At 45.1% G+C, this 18,214-nt stretch overlaps 1 protein-coding gene across 4 annotated transcripts in view; it reads left to right on the top strand.

Moving 5' to 3' along the window:
• The window catches only part of kcnq3 (potassium voltage-gated channel, KQT-like subfamily, member 3), a 117,585-nt gene that overhangs the window by 2,487 nt on the left and 96,884 nt on the right, over positions 1 to 18,214 (top strand). For 3 of the 4 annotated variants that reach the window (XM_076876394.1, XM_014410502.4, XM_014410503.4), the window contains exon 2: positions 421 to 868. The exons of the other annotated variant lie outside the window; for it this stretch is intronic. In XM_076876394.1, the coding sequence (XP_076732509.1) occupies positions 555 to 868 (314 nt within the window). In that variant the 5' untranslated portion in view covers positions 421 to 554. The remainder of the gene's footprint in view (positions 1 to 420; positions 869 to 18,214) is intronic. 4 annotated transcript variants of the gene reach the window in all.

Consider the following 18,214-nt stretch of genomic DNA (forward strand, 5'->3'; position numbering starts at 1 on the left):
TGTGTGTGTGTGTGTGTCGCCAGGTCTTTGTCTATCCCGTGTGTGTGTGTTTATGGGGGAGTGCTGGCTCTTTGGGAAGTGGGCAATTGTTGCTCTGTTTTACAGATTATTGATTGATGGGATCGCCCGGTGTGATCAGGTGTGTTTTCGCCTCGTGTCGCGTTACACGGAGACTGCGTTACACGGAGACTGTGTTCCCGGGAAAAGGAGCTGTTTTTGCGCATTAGTGGGTTTATATCCCACTCCGCGTCGGCCTCACCTCTCCGTGTGTTCTCGTGGTGATCAGCGCGTGCATGTTATGCGCGGTTTTTACGCACATTGTCCTCGCGCTGCTGTACCAGATGCCGATGCTCTCCTGTAGTAACGCTCCGTTTCTGTCTCCTCTCCCTCCATCACTCCTCCTTTCCTCCCGTTCTCCAGTCACACTGCTGAGCACCTCCCTTCGCGCCGGGGACCACATCCTTAAATGACCCGCGGCTGAGGAGAGGGGGGTGTCTCCGGATCCAGCGCCCGGATCATGGCATGCTGCCCACACCGGGCATCCAGCACTGACCATGGGGCTCCGGTCCAGGACCGTCGTTAGCGGCTCGGACGAGCAGAAGAAGCCCTCCGGCGCTCCGCCCGGGGACTTACTGGACCAAAGCACCACAGGAGCGGACAAGGATGGCGCCCTGCTGTTGGTGGCTCCGGGCCGGGATGACTACAAGCGGAGCTCCCAGGGCATCGGCATTGGGCTGCTGGCCAAGACCCCCCTGAACTACGCCCGGCCGGCCAAGAGGAATAACATCCGCAAGAGGAAGATCCAGAACCTGATCTACGACGCGCTGGAGAGGCCGAGAGGATGGGCGCTGCTCTACCACGCGTTCGTGTGAGTATCTGAATGATGAGAGAGGAGAGAGATCCTCTCCTCGGCTCTCCGTTCGCACTTTGTTTCAGCAGTTTTCAGGCCTTAATGAAGCTGGTGAGGCTGTAACTTAATATTGCTGCTGGAAATGAAAAGCTTCCTCTTGTATGTCGCTGTAGCTGCTGGTTATGTAAGCGCTCAGCAGGCTTCAGCTGCTGGATCGTTTCTCTGGTGTGTGTGTGTGTGTGTGTGTGTGTGTGTGTGTGTGTGTGTGTGTGTGTGTGTGTGTGTGTGTGTGTGTGTGTGTGAGAGAGAGAGAGAGGGCGAGAGAGGTTTCACCTGTGCAGGTATTCTGTGTGGTGGATGGGTTTAAATGTGGATTCCAAACCTCTGAAACCACTTAAACCCACAAGAGTTACATAAGTGGAGCTCCAGCAGGTGGCTGATGGTGCTGAAGTGTGTTACCAAACTCTGAGCTCGCTGTGAGCGGGGGACTCGTTCAGTGATGGTCCGAGTGACCGTCAGCATCTTTGTTTCCCGTGCAGTGTTGGACTTTTCTGCTCAACTTACAATCACATAATCACGATTATTCAATTCAGTTTTAAAATTCAAATCACAATAAAACAGAAAAAAACTGCATAAATGAATAAATGAGACCAGAGTGAATGTGGACAAAAGTAAAGGAGCTCTTCTTTACTTTTCTTGAGCCCTGCTAATTTTAAAATTTTGATTTGTGATGGAAATATTTTTATTTATGTAAAAACACAAAAACCAGGCAGCAGGTGAGTCATAGTGCGTGCTGCTGAGCAGGTGTCTGTGCTGAAAAGACGGCCGACAGTCGGGCACGTCCGTGACCGATTCCTGTCCAGAGAAAAGATCCCAGCGTGCACAGAGGCCTCAGCATTAGGGATGGGTACCGGTATCGGTTCTGACATAAACGGTAGTAACCAGACCGAAAAGCAGCGCACATTTCGGTGCTTTTTTTAAAAGTATGGTTATTTATGTAAGGTGAACTAGCAAACATCGTAGTTACATGCGGCTGTCCTCTTGTTTGATGACAGATACTCCCTTCACCCTGGCTTAAAAGGCTAAAATGACCAAAGAAAAAGTGGAAAACAGCTAAACATGAGAAGTTTTTGGACAAAGTTTGTGTTTTTCCCTTGTTTAAGCACTGCTTCCAGCCAAGAGTGATGCCATAAACCCCCTATAGCTGCAGAGAAGACTAACATTGTTATCTTTTTACAGAAAACAGTTAAACATGAGAAGTTTTAGGACAGTTTGTGTTTTCCATTGTTTAAGCACCGATTCGAGCACCGTTTAAGCACCGGCACCATTTCAAAAGTACCGGTTTGGCACCGGTATCGGATAAAACCTAAACGATACCCATCCCTACTCAGCATCCTGCGGCTGACGGCTGCTTCTGAGGCGGCGGCTCGTTTGTTTAACCGTGATCTGAAGAACGACCAGAACACAAAAAAAAATCACCTGTTTGTTTGAAGACATGGACACAGATTTCTTTTTCATAACAGTCAGATTTGAAGTTAATATCTTTCAGGAGGTACGCTTCACATCTGCAGCCAGATGTGCAGACTCTTCAGAGGGGATGTGTCACCGTGGCAACTAAGAAAACGTGAAAACCACTGTAAATCAACTGTCTCTGGGATCTTTCTCTAAACCTGAGCAACTAGTTTAATTTTCTAACCATAACCAACTGGTTTTATTGCCCAAACATAACCAAACCATTACTGTTAATGATGATTAATAGCGGATCAATCAATAACCTAAATCTGTCCCAGGGGGGAGTTGAATTGAGGTCTCTGGTGTGAGTGGCGAGATGATTCCCTCCACTGCTGAAGCCCTGAAGTGCAGATTCCCAGTTTTATATCCAGCGTGTCTTCAAAGACGTTGCTGTGGAGAGGCAGCAGGCAGCACCTGCATGAACTCTGTCCTGTTCTCGTCCTCCTGGTTTAAGAGGCGTCTTTGGTTTTAAAGCACTTCCTGTAGTTTTGAAATCACTCCGATGTGACGAATCTGATTGTTTGACTCAAAGTCGTGCTGGGACACGACTTTGAGTCAAGAATCTACTACATTAAAAAACATCCACATAGACCCTTTCATGTTATTCCTGCTGAGTCAATGTGACAAAGGCGTAACTTACCTGCTGCAGGTGTGGGGGTCAGAGGTCAGAGTTCTGTGTGACATCACGCTGATCAGGGAATAACCCGATTAAATGTGGACGCGCTGACTTGATCGCGTCCTGGATCGGACAGGTGTAAATGTGTTTCTGCATCTTGGGTCTGTCGCAAACATATTTTTGTGTTTTGAGGTCAAAAAGGTATTTTACCGTCATTTAGCTGCGATTGAAACCTGAAACGTCGCCTCAAATCTTGTTTGGTCTGCAAACATTTCCAGAAAAACTGTTGGATCTCCTTCTTTTTGTCCTCCTGCACACGGTGTGAGGAATGCTGCTGACTGAGATCACAATAGTGCGTGATGGTCATTTAAACTCCAAACTCAAAGGCAACTCAGAAGACGAATTCCTGAATTTAATTTATGCCTAAAACTACATTAACAAGCTTGTGAAACGCGATGTTTGGGACGATGTTTATCACCAGCCTTGCAGTACTGCCTCTGTTTCACTTCACTGCAGGTTGTCTGCGTGGTCACGTCTTCAGGCTTTTATGTTGCCAGTTTTATATGATTACAGGTGTTTACTTTTCAAATTTGGATCACTTTGGGCGAAAAACGACCACCCTGCTTCCTAACCAGTAACAAAGTGATCTTTGTTGTGTTTCGATCACATGGCTGTGCTCATCCGGGTTAATCTCACCACTGTAATGGGAAAGCTGAAAGAAGGCTGGTGTAAGAGTCTTGCTTGCTCTTCATTCGTAAGTGCAGCTCTGTTTGAATCTCATTGTACTGCAGTCGGTACCTTCATAAGAAGGAATTTGTATTTTCAAAGCTGAGGTCTTAAACTCGTCTTTATGAGCCTGTGAAACATCAGAAAATGTGTTTTATTCATTGAACCGGATTAATAATCTGTTTACAGTCAAGAAGCAAACCGATGGTTTAGTTTGTTGTTAAATCCAATCAGCAGCAGACGACTGAGGCGGTTACTTTAGCTTTTCAGGTAAATGTTGCCACACTTGGACCTGCAGATGCTTCCTGGGAAATCTCCAGATTCCAGAACAGCAGGAAGCTTCTACATGAATAACCTAATGCTGAGTTGTGGCTGTTTTCAGGTTGCGTAACAGCGTCCACGAGCTGTAAAAAGGGCCTGTTGTTAGTTTGGGTGAAGGTTTCACCTCTGCAGTAAAAATCTGCCGGGCAGTAATGAATCCAGGCGAAGCTGACTGTAATAAATATTCTTTTTATTTTTGCTCCTTGTTTGGACACACTTCAGCTCTCGGGTCTCACGGATGCTGACAGAGCTGCCAGAACGACAGAGGATCGCAGCTCCAGGAAAACACCTTTTGTTTGTTCTCACAATTCACCGTTGTTCCAAACGAGAGCTTTTATTTAGCAGCCAGAGGTACAAACTCAACATCTGCAGCCACAAACAACAAGATAGCACCGGCTGGTTTCTTCTTCCTATTGTTTATTGGGCCAAGATTACCTGATGGATCAGTGAAGAAATGACTTTCTCTTATTTATTCTCGTAGCTGATGCGAATAAAAAAAAATATTCTTCCAAATGTTAATATTTGGGGCTAAAATATTCACTAGAAGTCCAGGTTGCCCTAATTTAATAATATGAAACATTATTTTATTCCTGCTGACTTTCTATTACATATAATCCTTCGTTAAAAGATCTTAACCCTCTGGTGTGCTCAGACAGATGGTCCTGCCTGAGAGTCTGAACTCAGGGGGGAAACCCGTCCTCCTGACTCCAGTTTATTTTTGCTACTATGTGATAAAACAAGCCCAAGAGACTGACTCGTGGCGAATCTCGTGCTCCACTGGCAGGACGCGTGCTTTCTCAGCAACACGACATATGCATCTCCCAATATGGCCGCTCCATATGGGCGGCTGGTGTCAGAGCAGGAAGTGACGTGTGAAAAAGGAAAGAAGGGGAGCTCTGGTGTTGGGGGTGGTGTGACAGGAAGTGGCGAATACAGAAACGGTGGACTGAAACATGCGCGTCCAAACTGACACGTGACTTTACATAAATGTGAAGACTCATCAAAGGGGCAGTTTACTCCATTTAAATACACATAAAACTCTGTTTGACCATTTGAAATTTCAGGAGTTATAATAATCCAGGTGTTTTGGATTATTGTACAAAGTAAACAACAATCAGATGTCTCTCCAGTGACTCGGTCATCTTGCAGAGAGGCTCCGCCTCCTCCCTCCTGGTCCGTAGCTCCGGGGCCTCGGCGAGTTCAGCCTGCGGGCAGGTGAACCGTGTCCTCACCTGCTGCAGACGGTTGGATCAAAACACTCACTGCAAGCCTGAGATTTCCATGTGAAGTTGCGTGTGTTGGAAACCAACACGTTGTCCTGCTGTCACAAACATGGACTACATCACCATGACGATAAAGCCACCAGTGAAAATGGCTCCCAGCAGCCTTTTCTTCCTTTAACCAGCTGCTTGAGGACATTCAGGAACCTTGAACGTTTGTAACTGTGGGACTGGCTCTGCATGTTGGAGTTGTTGATGTCTATAAGTTCAAATGAAGCTCATAAATTAGAAAGCGAGGAAACTTTGCCTGCAGCGAGTCGCAGATGAAGGAAAAATTGGTTTCAGTTCAGGTCGCCAGATCGATTTCGTTCGATTTCACGTGCTCTGTTTACCGTGTCGAACTTTGATGAAACAAAACTTGTTTTCATGTTTTTAATCAGCCGACTGATCCTTGACTCTGGTGACCTTCAGCCCTGCAGACAGGCTGATGTCATGGAGGGTATCCAGAGTAACTGTGGTGAAACTAAACCAAAACTCTCTGTGTAACGAGATACCAATAGAACTACATTAGAATAGGATTCTGTTAGATATTCTGCTGTATTTGGGGGAAACTGTCTTCTTTCATCCAATCAACAGAAAAGGAAAAAAGGAATTTACCTGGCATGACATTAAAACCTAAATTTTATTCAGTGCTGGAAAAATGTCTCACTCACGTCATTTAAAAAACACGTAAACATGTTCTCTGTAACAGTCGGCCATTTTTGATGTTCACTGGTCTCTGTTGTTAGTTGATGTTGGGAATGTGGCAGCGTAATAGATGGCGTGTAAGACGGATTCAGCTTCTGAAAAAGGATCTGAAAAGTGAAGCTGATGAGTTAAATGCATTAAACCTGAGTGATGTTTAAAGGCCACCAGGGGGCGACAGCTCTGATTGCAGAAAGACTTGTGTTCCTGCAGAAGGTAAAACAGCCGTGAGCCCCTCTGTAAACACCTTCCTGAGGAGTTTATGGTCTTAATCCCTCATTTCGGGTCATATTTAGTCATTCTGGCTGGTTAGCCAATCAGCATGTGGCTTCATAATCAGCTTCTCCCCTCACTCATCATACCCGGACTTCCAAACGCTAAGATGGCGATTTTGAAACGCTCGTTTTTACAGACCGATAGGTGATGTCACTGCGGGTGCATCTATGGGGTGGATACGAATGGCGACGAGGCGACCAGCACAATCATTTAATGTGAATGTGTCACAGATGTCGACCAGCTGCTGGTTTAAAGCTCTGCTGCAGCTCACTGGGTGTTAAGTGTCTTGCTCAAGGGCACTTCAGCTGTTCGGGCTGACAGCAGGGGAAGCATTACTCACACACTTCACCCACAGATTCTGATGCATAGGCAACACTTCAACGTGACACATGTATGGGGAAGTGGGACGAGGATTAAAGAGCAGAAGCAGATGGATGGACTGCGATAAAGAAAGAGGGGAAAAACGCAGACACGAAGAGGAGGATCCGCTGTCGGAAAACCACAAAAACACTCAGAATTCTACCTGCTTGGGACGTTGCATTTAGTCGTGTCCTGGAAAAACTTGTTGTGGCAGGTCTGTTAACAGAAAAACAAACATTTATTCATTCAGATTATTCATTTTTATGTGATACTGCAACACATTCAGGTTTAACACTTTATGCACGACTGTAGCCGTTGGTGTCTAATGTTGTTGTCTAAGCTTCGCTCATGTAAACACTGCAGTCTGACGTCACCACTCGATTACCTGCAGAACTTTCCAAGCTTGATGGAAAATGGTGCCTTTGTCCTTCCATGTAAAGAGTTTCCTGTCTCCTACAAACAGTCTGAGTAATGTTAACATGCAGAACCGTGCAAAGGTTTTAGACTCAGACCAACCCGAGAAGCATCAGGTTCTCCAAAATAACAAAGTCTGAAAACAAGTCAAAATAAAGATGGAAAATAATCTCAACCAAGTCTGGTACCTATTCCAAAACAAGTCCTTTAACCAAGACTGAGAATAAGACTAAAAAAGAAACTCTAAACAAGACCCAGCTAAGGTGGAGTCCAAGTATAAACAAGGTCTGAACTTAAGTTCAATTCAATTTTATTTATATAGCGCCAAATCACAACAAAAGTCGCCTCAAGGCGCTTCATACATACAGAGAAAAACCCAACAATCATATGACCCCCTATGAGCAGCACTTTGGCGACAGTGGGAAGGAAAAACTCCCTTTTAACAGGAAGAAACCTCCAGCAGAACCAGGCTCAGGGAGGGGCGGGGCCATCTGCTGTGATTGGTTGGGGTGAGAGAAGGAAGACAGGATAAAGACATGCTGTGGAAGAGAGACAGAGGTTAATAACAGATATGATTCAATGCAGAGAGGTCTGTTAATACATAGTGAGTGAGAAAGGTGACTGGAAAGGAAAAACTCAATGCATCATGGGAATCCCCCGGCAGCCTACGTCTATTGCAGCATAACTAAGGGAGGATTCAGGGTCACCTGGTCCAGCCCTAACTATATGCTTTAGCAAAAAAGTTCAAAACAGGTCTAAGACAAGTTTGAAACCAATCTAAAATAATCTGGAAACAAAGTTTATCCTAAGTTTAATCCAAGGATGAAAGTAGTCTGAACCAAGGTTCAACTCAAGTTTAATCTAGTTTGAAAGTTTGAAAGCAGATTTGAAACATTTAAATCCAAAACATCTGAAACCAGTGTGAAATAAGTCTAAACTGAGCTTGAAACCAGACTTGAACCAGAACAAAGCCGGACGTGTGGCATGTTTGGGAGGAAGCTTCAAACCAGCTCAGCACTCTAACCTGTTTGTAGAGCACTGAGGAGAACTGGGGCAGTTGTCCGGACAAATATTGATCCGATTTCAGTTATTGATGAGTGAAGCTAATCGTGGCTCATCTCTTCTCTGGACTCAACTAAAGTTTAAATGCTGAACGTGACTCAGGTCCTTGTTTCTGCCTCTGGGGGCGACACTGTGAGCAAAGGTTGCAGTATCGGACCACAGCTACCATCACAGAGCTGAAGTGATGTAATACCCAAATTTTGGTTTCCATAACAACGCAGTGGAGAGAGTCAAATCAGATCCAGAGTGGAGGCTGCGAGCCCGGGCGAGCGAGCATGTGTGAAAGCAGAGAAAGAGAGCGAGGGAAACGCGAGATGTTTGACATCAGCAGTTTTGGTGGCAGGTCGGTGGTGATCTTTGGCCTCGGCCTGGCATCCAGACAAGCCTGACAAGAGGGCTCCGTCCCACAATGCACTGCTGTATGCATCTTTCTGTTTGATGCCATGCTCTCTCTCTCTTACTCTCTCTTCGCTTCTCCTGGATTTTGATGTTGTTTTCTTTTACTAGAAAAGCAACGACAGCAGCCGTGTCTGTGGGTGGAAATCATCTCCTTCAGATGAAAACCTTGTGCTGTCAGTGTTTGTGATTTTCATGCTTTCATATCGCTCGAAGGATCACACGCTGCTCTGCAGGTGGAGGCCATCTTGCAGCCCTCCTCCTCTAAACTCTGTCAAAGCCGTGTAAATGAAACATCCTGAAACGAGCAGCTGATCCGACTGCTGCAGTTTAGACCAGGATGATGGACGCAAAGGATTTTTCACATGTTAGGAGAACTTGTGGGCTGCTTTTCTGCTCCAGCTCATCCAAAACCATCTCGTCTGTGTTTCCGTCACCTGATGCTGAGCCGTTTCCCTGCTTTTCGGTCGAACAGCTCTCACAAAGCTGAAAACCACTCAGTGTCACATTAAACCCAGATGAGATGTTGTGTACTTGTGTTTCATCATTTTCTCATACGGATGTTTTCAAACTGACTCAAACCTGAAACTAGGCTCCGAATCAAGTCTGAACAAAGTTTAGAAAGAAGTTTGAACCCCGGAGAGCTTGAAAAACCTTTAATTTGAATAAAATACTATGTGACCTGAAAGGAATACACAGAGCTTAAAACGTAGATGGTTAAATGGACGATACATTCTCCAGCTCGGCTTTCTGATTTGTGTCAGACTGAAACAAAAGGAAGATGACGAGTTTCCAATTCCATCTTAATCTTCCCTGATTTTTGCTGAACGTGCAAAAAGCTATTTTTACCCTGGCAGGAAACTGCTGTGCATAATTATCTGAAACCTCAGCAAATTACTGTCTGAATCCAGGCTGAACGAGATTAATGTCACACTTTATTGGCACATTTGTCTCTCCCGGTGCAGCCGCCGTCCTCGGTCCTTCGTCAGAGTGAAACCTCATGTTTGAGTAAAGACATCCACAGGCAGAGATGTTTGAGTAGTTTTGTCACTGCACAATGAGTGAAACGTCCTTGTAGAGGGAATAAATGCATCACTTCTCATCATTTATCTTCTTAAAATGCTGTTGGTTGGGACCAGATCAGGTTTAATTAGTAGTGCTGTAGTTTTAGTGCTTTTATTTTGGTCGCAGATCAATTTCCTGTGCAGGAAAGCTGTGACCCGGGTAAGACTCGAAGGCCGATTAGAAAAATCTTCAGCAGAGCAAAATCAGCAAATTTCCGTCAATCTGCTCAACCAACAGGAGGTCGTAATGAAGTCCACAGTGTGTATTTACAGTAAACAGCAAGCGTGATTGGCTGTAAAGACGTCACATGACACGAGCTGCGTAAACACAGATGGAAGATTCATACCATCCGGCATACTTTTATTAATATTTATATAGATAAATTCAACCTGCTGGAAACACAGGAAGTTGCAAACTGCGAGAACAGACCAACACGCCACGAACAACTCGAACAAAAGACACGCCCTCGCTGTTAGCTTCCTCCATCCTGTGATACGGTGCACTGCTGCTGACGGGTGGTGTCGTTATCATAGCTTGGCCTGTTGTCACTGACCACATTTATTTGTGTATTTTCATGTTAATTCATTTGTCTTCAGAGAAGTATAACAGGACTGAATACTTGGCTGCCGGGTCCGTGGTGTCCGCGTCCACAACACGGTCAAATCCAGGCTTCAGGGAGCAGCTGAAAGTAGCCTGATGCATCAGTTTTTACAGTCGTGCTGGTTTCCTCCTCTCAGTGTGAGTGCACCTCCCTTTACTGCTCCTCACATGAGTCTGGGTGGAGCTATCAAGAAGTAGATGAAGGTGGTGGAGTAAATGCTGCAGTTCCTGCAGTAAAAGCTTCCATTAGAGGGCGACAGAGAGCAACAGTTTGCAGACACTCAGAGAAAAGCTGTTGTTGTGGCTAACATGCATGGTGACGTAAACCAGCGGTCCCCAACCCCCGGGCCTCGGACCAGTACCGGTCTGTGAGTCGTTTGGTACCGGGCCGCCAGAGTTGAGGCTCAGGTGTGAAATGTATGGTTTTAAGGGTTTTTATCGGTTTTCAGCGTTATTTTGTTATCGTTTTTATCGTTTACTCTGTTTCCCTGGGTCTTTTCACGTGTGTTATGAATAAATCTTCTTTTTTTCGGTACCGGTACTAGTTTTATTTTGTTGTATTTATCCGCGACACCTTAAAGGCCGGTCCGTGAAAATATTGTCGGGCATAAACCGGTCCGTGGCGCAAAAAAGGTTGGGGACCGCTGACGTAAACGACACATCCTACATCTGATCAGCCGATACGACCGAAATCTGATCCTGCTTGTTGAGTCAGGATAGACCGATGTTGTGGGATCGCTGCGTATCAATTCCCGGTCTGTTCCTCACAGTCAGGACGCTGGGAAAACGTTGGATTAATGCATTCCCACGTCAGTCACCAGAAACTACCTGAACAGGTTTAAGAAAAGATGGCGGCTTGAGTTTAAATACGCATCTTTTACACGACGTCACTGATCCATGATGTCAAACAGCATCTGTTCTCTTTAATTCTCTTACTTTCTTCGAATCAGTGACGGGTGTTTTCGTCGAGTACGTGCGACCTTTTAACGGTTGGTGTGGACCCGTGGGTTAAACCGCCCGATCAGACGCTTGCAGGCTGAAGCAAGTGGAGTCAGAGACTGTGCAGATAATTAGTCGTGACGAGCGCTCATTAGCAATCAGTAACTCCAAACAGCAGTCACAGCAGACTCCACGGGGTGAGAGTGATTCAGTCATGGCAGACACATCAGGCGAGCTTCTTTTTAAAGCTCGTCTGCAGTTTTGGTGCTTGTTTGGAGTGAGAGGCTCGGCGCTGTGATCTGAGTGGATTTATGGTCTTTTCAGCATCAGGATTCGATAAAGTGTCAGCTGGCAGTTTGAGCCCACAGATGCACAAAAGCTGGTTCCTTTATGGAGGCCGCGGCGCCTCTCGTCCTGTGACCCGTTTAAACCAACCTCGCTTCCTGCGTGCAGTCAGTCGCAGCTGTGACGCTTCAGCGAGAACACGTCAGTGGCTGAAAGTGTGCAGCCGCTCTTCAGGTGTATCAGGTTGATTCTTCGTGCTCTTACACATGTTGATGACTTTTACCTCGAGCACCGAACACTCGCCGTTTTTACTGATGTTTTCATGCAGGTGGACGAAGCTGACGTGAGAAACGGTGCAGCGATGTATAAATAGGCCCTGCCAGTGACGTATGTAACAGATTGCAGTTTACACACTTACACATGCGGTCCATTTCCAGATTTATTTATTAAACTGCGCTCCTCAGAAAGGTCTGAATTTCCAGAGTTTCTGTGGGAGCAGCCACATCAGTCCAGATGTTCCTGAGAAAACATCTGGACTTTGGAGATTCCTTTTAAGAAGTATTTAAAAATCAGACTTTGAACTATTTTCCCAGCCACCTGCGGGAAGCATATCTGCTGTGTGAGTCTTTGTTTGACCAGGAAGTGAAACTTTTGAGGTGAAGAACCTCTTTCATGAGACACCTGCACGCAAGAGTTCTCCTGAGTTTGGGGAAATCATGCAAACTGCACACAGAGGGACCCTGCGTGGGTTCAAACCCTCTGACTGTGAGACCACAGTGCCAACACTTTGGCCTGAATCACTCAATCCGCTCAGTCGCTGCTTCCTTCTGGAAGCCCCAGATCCTGCTGCCGTCCTCGCTGAGGTCCAAACAGTAGTTTTGGGGGTTAGTGTCAGGACGTCTTTAACTCACAATTTCTGTAGATTAAAATCATTTTATTTTTATATTTTGTTTTGTTTCCGTATTGAATTCAAACCTTCATATCCATTAAAATAAGGTTGTTTTGGGTGTAATGATGGAAGCAGGGAGGTGGGGGGAGAATCATTTCCAAAAATCATCTCCAGCAGTCTTACAGGGACATAATGACCCGACCAGGCTCGACGTCTTTGAAGACAAGTCGATGGGTTTTGATTGGGAGATGGTGGCGTGCACTTGCTGCTGACAGAGACGACGACTCGGATTGTTTCTGCTCCTCTTCGTTCATTTCCACTGAAGAGTCTGATCTTCACCGGTTTGACAGACGTCTTCCATCAAACCAGCTGTGCGTGTCTAATGCATCACTTCCTGCGAATCAAGAAGAGGTTTTAGCGGCGAACAGGAAATGACTTCCACAGAAGTCCATTTATTTGCCTCCAGATTTTAAGATTGACTGCTATTGATCTGGATCTAAGAGGCTAAAAGCATCTTCACATCTCACGACTCAAATTATTTATGTTTCACTTGTTTTAATGGCAGACTGAACATGTTGTTGCTTTCAGAGCAGCGTCATTTCATGGGAAATCGCACATTTCCTCCAGATCGGAAATTTTACTTTTCTCTCTTTACTTTTTTTCCCAGCGTTTCTGAGGCTGCTCAGAACAAGTTAGAGCTTGTGGCCGGGCTCATCGTCCGGCCCTGATGCCTTCTGGGTCATTTAAACACCTGTAAATGTAGCTCATGAAATGGAGAAACAGCACTGATGTTCCTCACAGTTTGGACATATGACGCGGATCAAACAACTCTAAGTTCTCCAGATGTTTCTCCAGGACGGGTTGATCTGTTTGCAGTTTCGTTGACAGCTCGTGGAATAATATGAAGGATTGTTTTAACACTCAGGTTTGGTGACACATGTTCAGGTTCAGTCAAGCTGCAGTTTGAAGAACGTCTTCAGGGCCTGGAAGAGTTTGATCAGTGTGCCGTGGACTCAAAGCGTGGGTGAAAAGGAGACTTTAGCTTGTTTGGAGCAGCCGCCCATCCCGCGTGCTGATACGACCCAAAGTGCACAGTGACATTGTGTGCTTTTGCTAAGAAAACTATGAAACACTATTGGCTGCTACTGTGACTTGAAATTATGACTGACCCCGGGCTTCTTTGAGAGGCTGGAACATGAAAAGGTCACATTTTGCATGGCGCCATTAAACACACTGAAGTTATTGTATAAAAACATGAGCTGATTGTGAGGGTTTGGCCGATTTGGCAGGATGAACGGCCGCGTTTGTTCTGCTCGTTTAGGTCACTGTTCAGGCCTAATGAGCGATTCATGTTTCACACTCTCATAGTAAAGTGTTAACATGTAAAGTTTGAAGTTTGCGTGGGGACTGCGAGATGTTCACTGACAGTTAATAAAGTAGGATTTTCATGATTTACATCCAAACATAAACAAGACCTCAGTGTCTTAATTCATGTATTGGATTCCCTCTGTGGAGGCTGTTTGTGTTCAGGGTTTCCTAATGGACTCTGTGGTTGTGGTCATCTAGTGGAATGATATTCATGTCAGACAGATGTTGAAGCAGAGCGCCGTGCAGCCGGGAGATGAAATGTAAGATCGAGGCTCTCTAAACTCCAAATGTAATCAAACGTCGAGGCTGAAAAGTGCAAAAAATGTTATTTTTAGATGATTTCATTTTTGTTGCTACCATGTGGCCAAAAATAATCATTATATTAATATTTATGTCTCTTTTCTTTTACAAGAGCTCAGGACAGATACAGAATTTTTAATATGTGGAGAAGGAAACGACATTACATAACAAACTCACAGCCCAACACCTCTGAAACGGGACGTGAGTGGGAACATGAAAGGTCTGCTCCTACCTGCGCTCGTGTCCTGTCATTATGATGTCATGAAGAAGAATCGTCCTTCACTGTTTCTCTGAGATCATTTGTTTCATCGTCAGTTTGTTTCTCTGCAAAACAAAGAATATCAGCGAGCCGAGCTGGAGGGTTTTGAGCCTTTGTGCCAGAAACGCGACTGAACTATTGATTAAGCGATCGATCGCTTCAGTTCTGGGTGGATGTTACCTGGATGTAGCTCGTTTGTCTGAAAACATCAAAGAGGAAGGAGAAGGATCACTGATCAGCTGGTGTAGATCACATGACTGCTTTAAACTGAGGATTCGCCACCAGTTTCATGTAAATCTGAATCTTTATTATCTAACATGTCCTGATGAGTGGACAGTTAATGGGCAGCTGTGGGGAAAAAAACACTTCCACCTACAGGAAACATGTTTCCCGGTGGAGAATCAGGAGGTGGTCACGAACATAATGAAGCCTTCAGGTGTTGTTTAACCCCTCTTTGGCCCTGGGACCATTTTTGGTCCCTTTAGTTTTTCAGTTACAAGCCATTTGCACTGTGTTGAATGGAATATAGCCAAATTCTCTAAAAAAAAGTTTGGCATAATTTCATTTCAAAATTCAAGTCTGACTTCCTTAAGGTGCTAACACAGCAGGAAGGCTCTGGAGTGAATGTCAGGGTTCACTTTGTGCCACATAGCTCACTACATGCTGCTTTTTACTCTTTAAGAACACAACAAAGGAAAAAAACAGTAACTTTTGAAGGAGGAACGCATCAGAGCATGCTCAGATGCATCAGAGCTGCGTTCCTCTGAGTCTATAAGACGGTATGTTTGAGCGGTATTTGTTCAGATGGCGCCTCTGAGAAAATGAATAAGAAAATAAAGAAATCTGTAAATCTTACAGTGTCATCTAAATGATCTGTTTCAAGATCATTTAGATACAAAGGCCAACAGGACGGCTTTGAAATGATTCTGATTAAACAGGATTTAACATGGATTATATTTTGATTTAATCTGTTAATAAACCCAAAGAGAATGAAAACGCTCTGTTATGGTCCCTAAACGACGCCAAGCAAACTAACACGGCTGCAGTTCAACAAACTTAATAATAATAATTATGATTACTCACAAAGAACAATCACGAATAGATGCAGCAGAAGAAGAAGACGAAGAAGACAAAGACGACCAGGAAGCAGGCACACAAAGGGCCGACGGAGCCCCGAGACGTTTGCTGCTGTGGCCCATAAATCATGGAAGGAGTGCGCCTCAATATTTCATCACTTTAAAGATTAGTGCCAGAGGCAGCTTTGATTATTCTTTTTTTTAAATCTCCTTTATTTTTCTTTGGTTTTAAAATTTTATTTCAGTTGGTTTCTGTTGTTTCTTTTTGTTGCATGTGTGTTTTTCTGTTTCATTGCCGTCTTTTACATGGAAGCACTTGGTTGCTGTTTTTATGATGTTCATGACCTAAACCCCCAACTCGACTCATGGTTCATGCACAGAAAGTCGGTGCTGATGAAGACTAGGGCTTTGCAGAGGGCTCGGCTCCATCAGCACGGTGACTGCACCTTCCTCATGAAGCTGCCGCCGTGCGAGCAGGTTAACCTGATCCTGAGATCTCTGACTGCACGTGCACACGGCTTTGTGTTTGGACAGAACTCTGTGGGGATGTATGCTTTCACCGTTTCAGGTGATGGTACCATCTGCCAAGAGGGCAAAGGTGAACGGGCAGCAGGTGTCCATCTTTAGGGAGCCCCGAACAGCCGAGAACTTATGACATCACCCACCTTGCTCTGTTCACAGCAAGGCCATCGGCATCAGCCGCTGATGCTCAACGAGGGCGAAGGGTTTGTCTGTGAAGCTTTAAGGTGTCTATGAATGTCTAAGGCATGGGAGGCACACAGCGCAGGTTTCTGTGCACCATCAGAGGTCCGGTGGAGGCCTCCGATGGACCTCCGACGGGTGAAGCTGGTCTGACCCGAGCGGGGCTCAGATTCTGCCTCTGATGTCACGTTTGCGTCACGTCACAACAATGGCTCCTCTCATCGGTGACTCAGCGTCCGGACCATTTCCGATCCACATTAGTTCGACCGATTCCACGTTTCCGTGACGATACTGTGGAGATTCAGCTTGTTGTCTTCCTCTTGAGCACAATTACACCAAACACTGGAGCAAATTGAGTTTTCCTGCTGTTATCAGTGCTTGGACATTTCTCTGCAGCCCCTCGTTGGAGGCTCTCGCTCTGCCACGCTTTATTATTTCCCCTTGCTCTCTCTTCATCCCTCGGACCCAGACGGCGGTAATGTTTGTGGTGCCCGGCGGCTCCAGCGTCCCCCGAGGCTGTTTGCTTTGGGCTGCAGCCGCTTAAGAACGATACCTTCAGGTTTCATTTACGTCAGGCTGTGCAGCAGAACGCTTTAATCTTCAGGTTTGAGCTGGAATCAAGTTTTTCAGATCAAGGTGTATGAAGTCAGCACGTCTGTGCTCTCTGACTATCTGCAGCAGTGTTTCTGTAGATCTGCTTAAAGGCTTTCAGGATCCTGCACAATCACATGTTTTTGCTGTGACGTTCCAAAGTGATTTATTTTCATGTTGTTCACATCGTCTGATGATTTCTTGTCCAAAGCTTAACAAATATCCAAACAAACCACTGCTGTGTTTGATGAGGAGACATGTGACACTCCACCCCACAGTCTGTCCTGAAGCCTTTTACTGGATTTAAACTCAATTTGTTTCTCACCATTTTGCGTCCCTTTGTAGTCATTTTCTCTCTCTTTGTGGTCCCTTTGGATCTTGCATATCTTTTCAGTAACGTTACATAATTTGAGAGTCGGTTCTCATCTGTTTGTGATCATTTTGCATCCCTTTTGTCTTCTTGTGGTCACCTTGTGCCTCTATGGGGCTCTTGTGCCAAATGATGGATACCAAATGAATCTTGCATGTCTTTTCAGACATTATTTGACATTCATTTTTCATCCATTTGGTTATTTTTTTTTGATGAATAGAAATCATGTAGGAGTCCAACAGCCTCTTATTGGAGCCCTGTTGTCATTGTGAGCCTTTCCGTGCTCATTTTGAATCAGTTCTTTTGCATTTATTAGTTTGGCTGCCCTTTTTAATCATTTGACAGTTGTATATTCATGTCCCTGTGTTGCATCTTAATGCTGTTTTGTTTACATTTTTCAGCCCTGTGGCTTTCTCATGTCTCTCTCAAGTCATTTTGCATCCCACTGCACTCATTGTGTATCCCTTTGCATGCAAAATGCATCCAGCATCTCTGTCTTTCACAGCCTCTGAAACGAGACTCATTAAGCATGTTTTCTTTCCCGCTGTGCTCATTTTGTCTCACTTTGTGGTAATTTGATGCCTTTTTGAGTTATTTTTCATCTCTGTTGACATTTTTGCTTCTCCTTTCAGTCCCCTTAAATCTGATGACATGATTTCACAGCTTATGATCATTTTCAGTCATCTCTTTGAGCTTTCTGTGCCTCTTCAGTTATTTTGAGGTAATTTCCTGTCGTGTAACGATGATTTTGGTTTACATTTGTGGCAGTGAAACAGTCCGTTTGCTGTTGGAGGAGTCTCCTGCTCTCTGAGGCCACGTCGGTGCCAAAGGTGACCAGATACATGCGGAGGCGTTTCACGTTTACGATCCCTCGGAGTGATTCAGTGCAGCAGCTCAGCTGCAGTTTAGCAGGTGGCTAACGAGGGTTTCTCTCCTCATTTGTCTCCGTGGTGACGGGTGTAGTTTACAGCTTCAGCAGTGGATGCTGGGTAATGGTAATAATGATTTCACCGGGTGTAATTTAGATGAAGCATCACTCGTGGTTTTATTGTTCACTGGTTTGACTCGTGCGGAGAATTTTTAGGTGATGTGTGATTAAAACACGGCGATGTCGGGGAAACGCGCAGCTCCATGAATCTTCTTAATGTGATCATCGAGTGAACGCATGACTGTGGTTGTGCGTGTGTTTATTAACAGATGGTGACCTCACAGTGAGCAGCATCAGAGACCAATGGGAGCGTTAAACTCCACAAGTTTGCTCAGTTTATCTTTT

This window comes from Maylandia zebra, linkage group LG18 (assembly GCF_041146795.1).
Source record: "Maylandia zebra isolate NMK-2024a linkage group LG18, Mzebra_GT3a, whole genome shotgun sequence".
Classification (NCBI taxonomy): domain Eukaryota; kingdom Metazoa; phylum Chordata; class Actinopteri; order Cichliformes; family Cichlidae; genus Maylandia; species Maylandia zebra.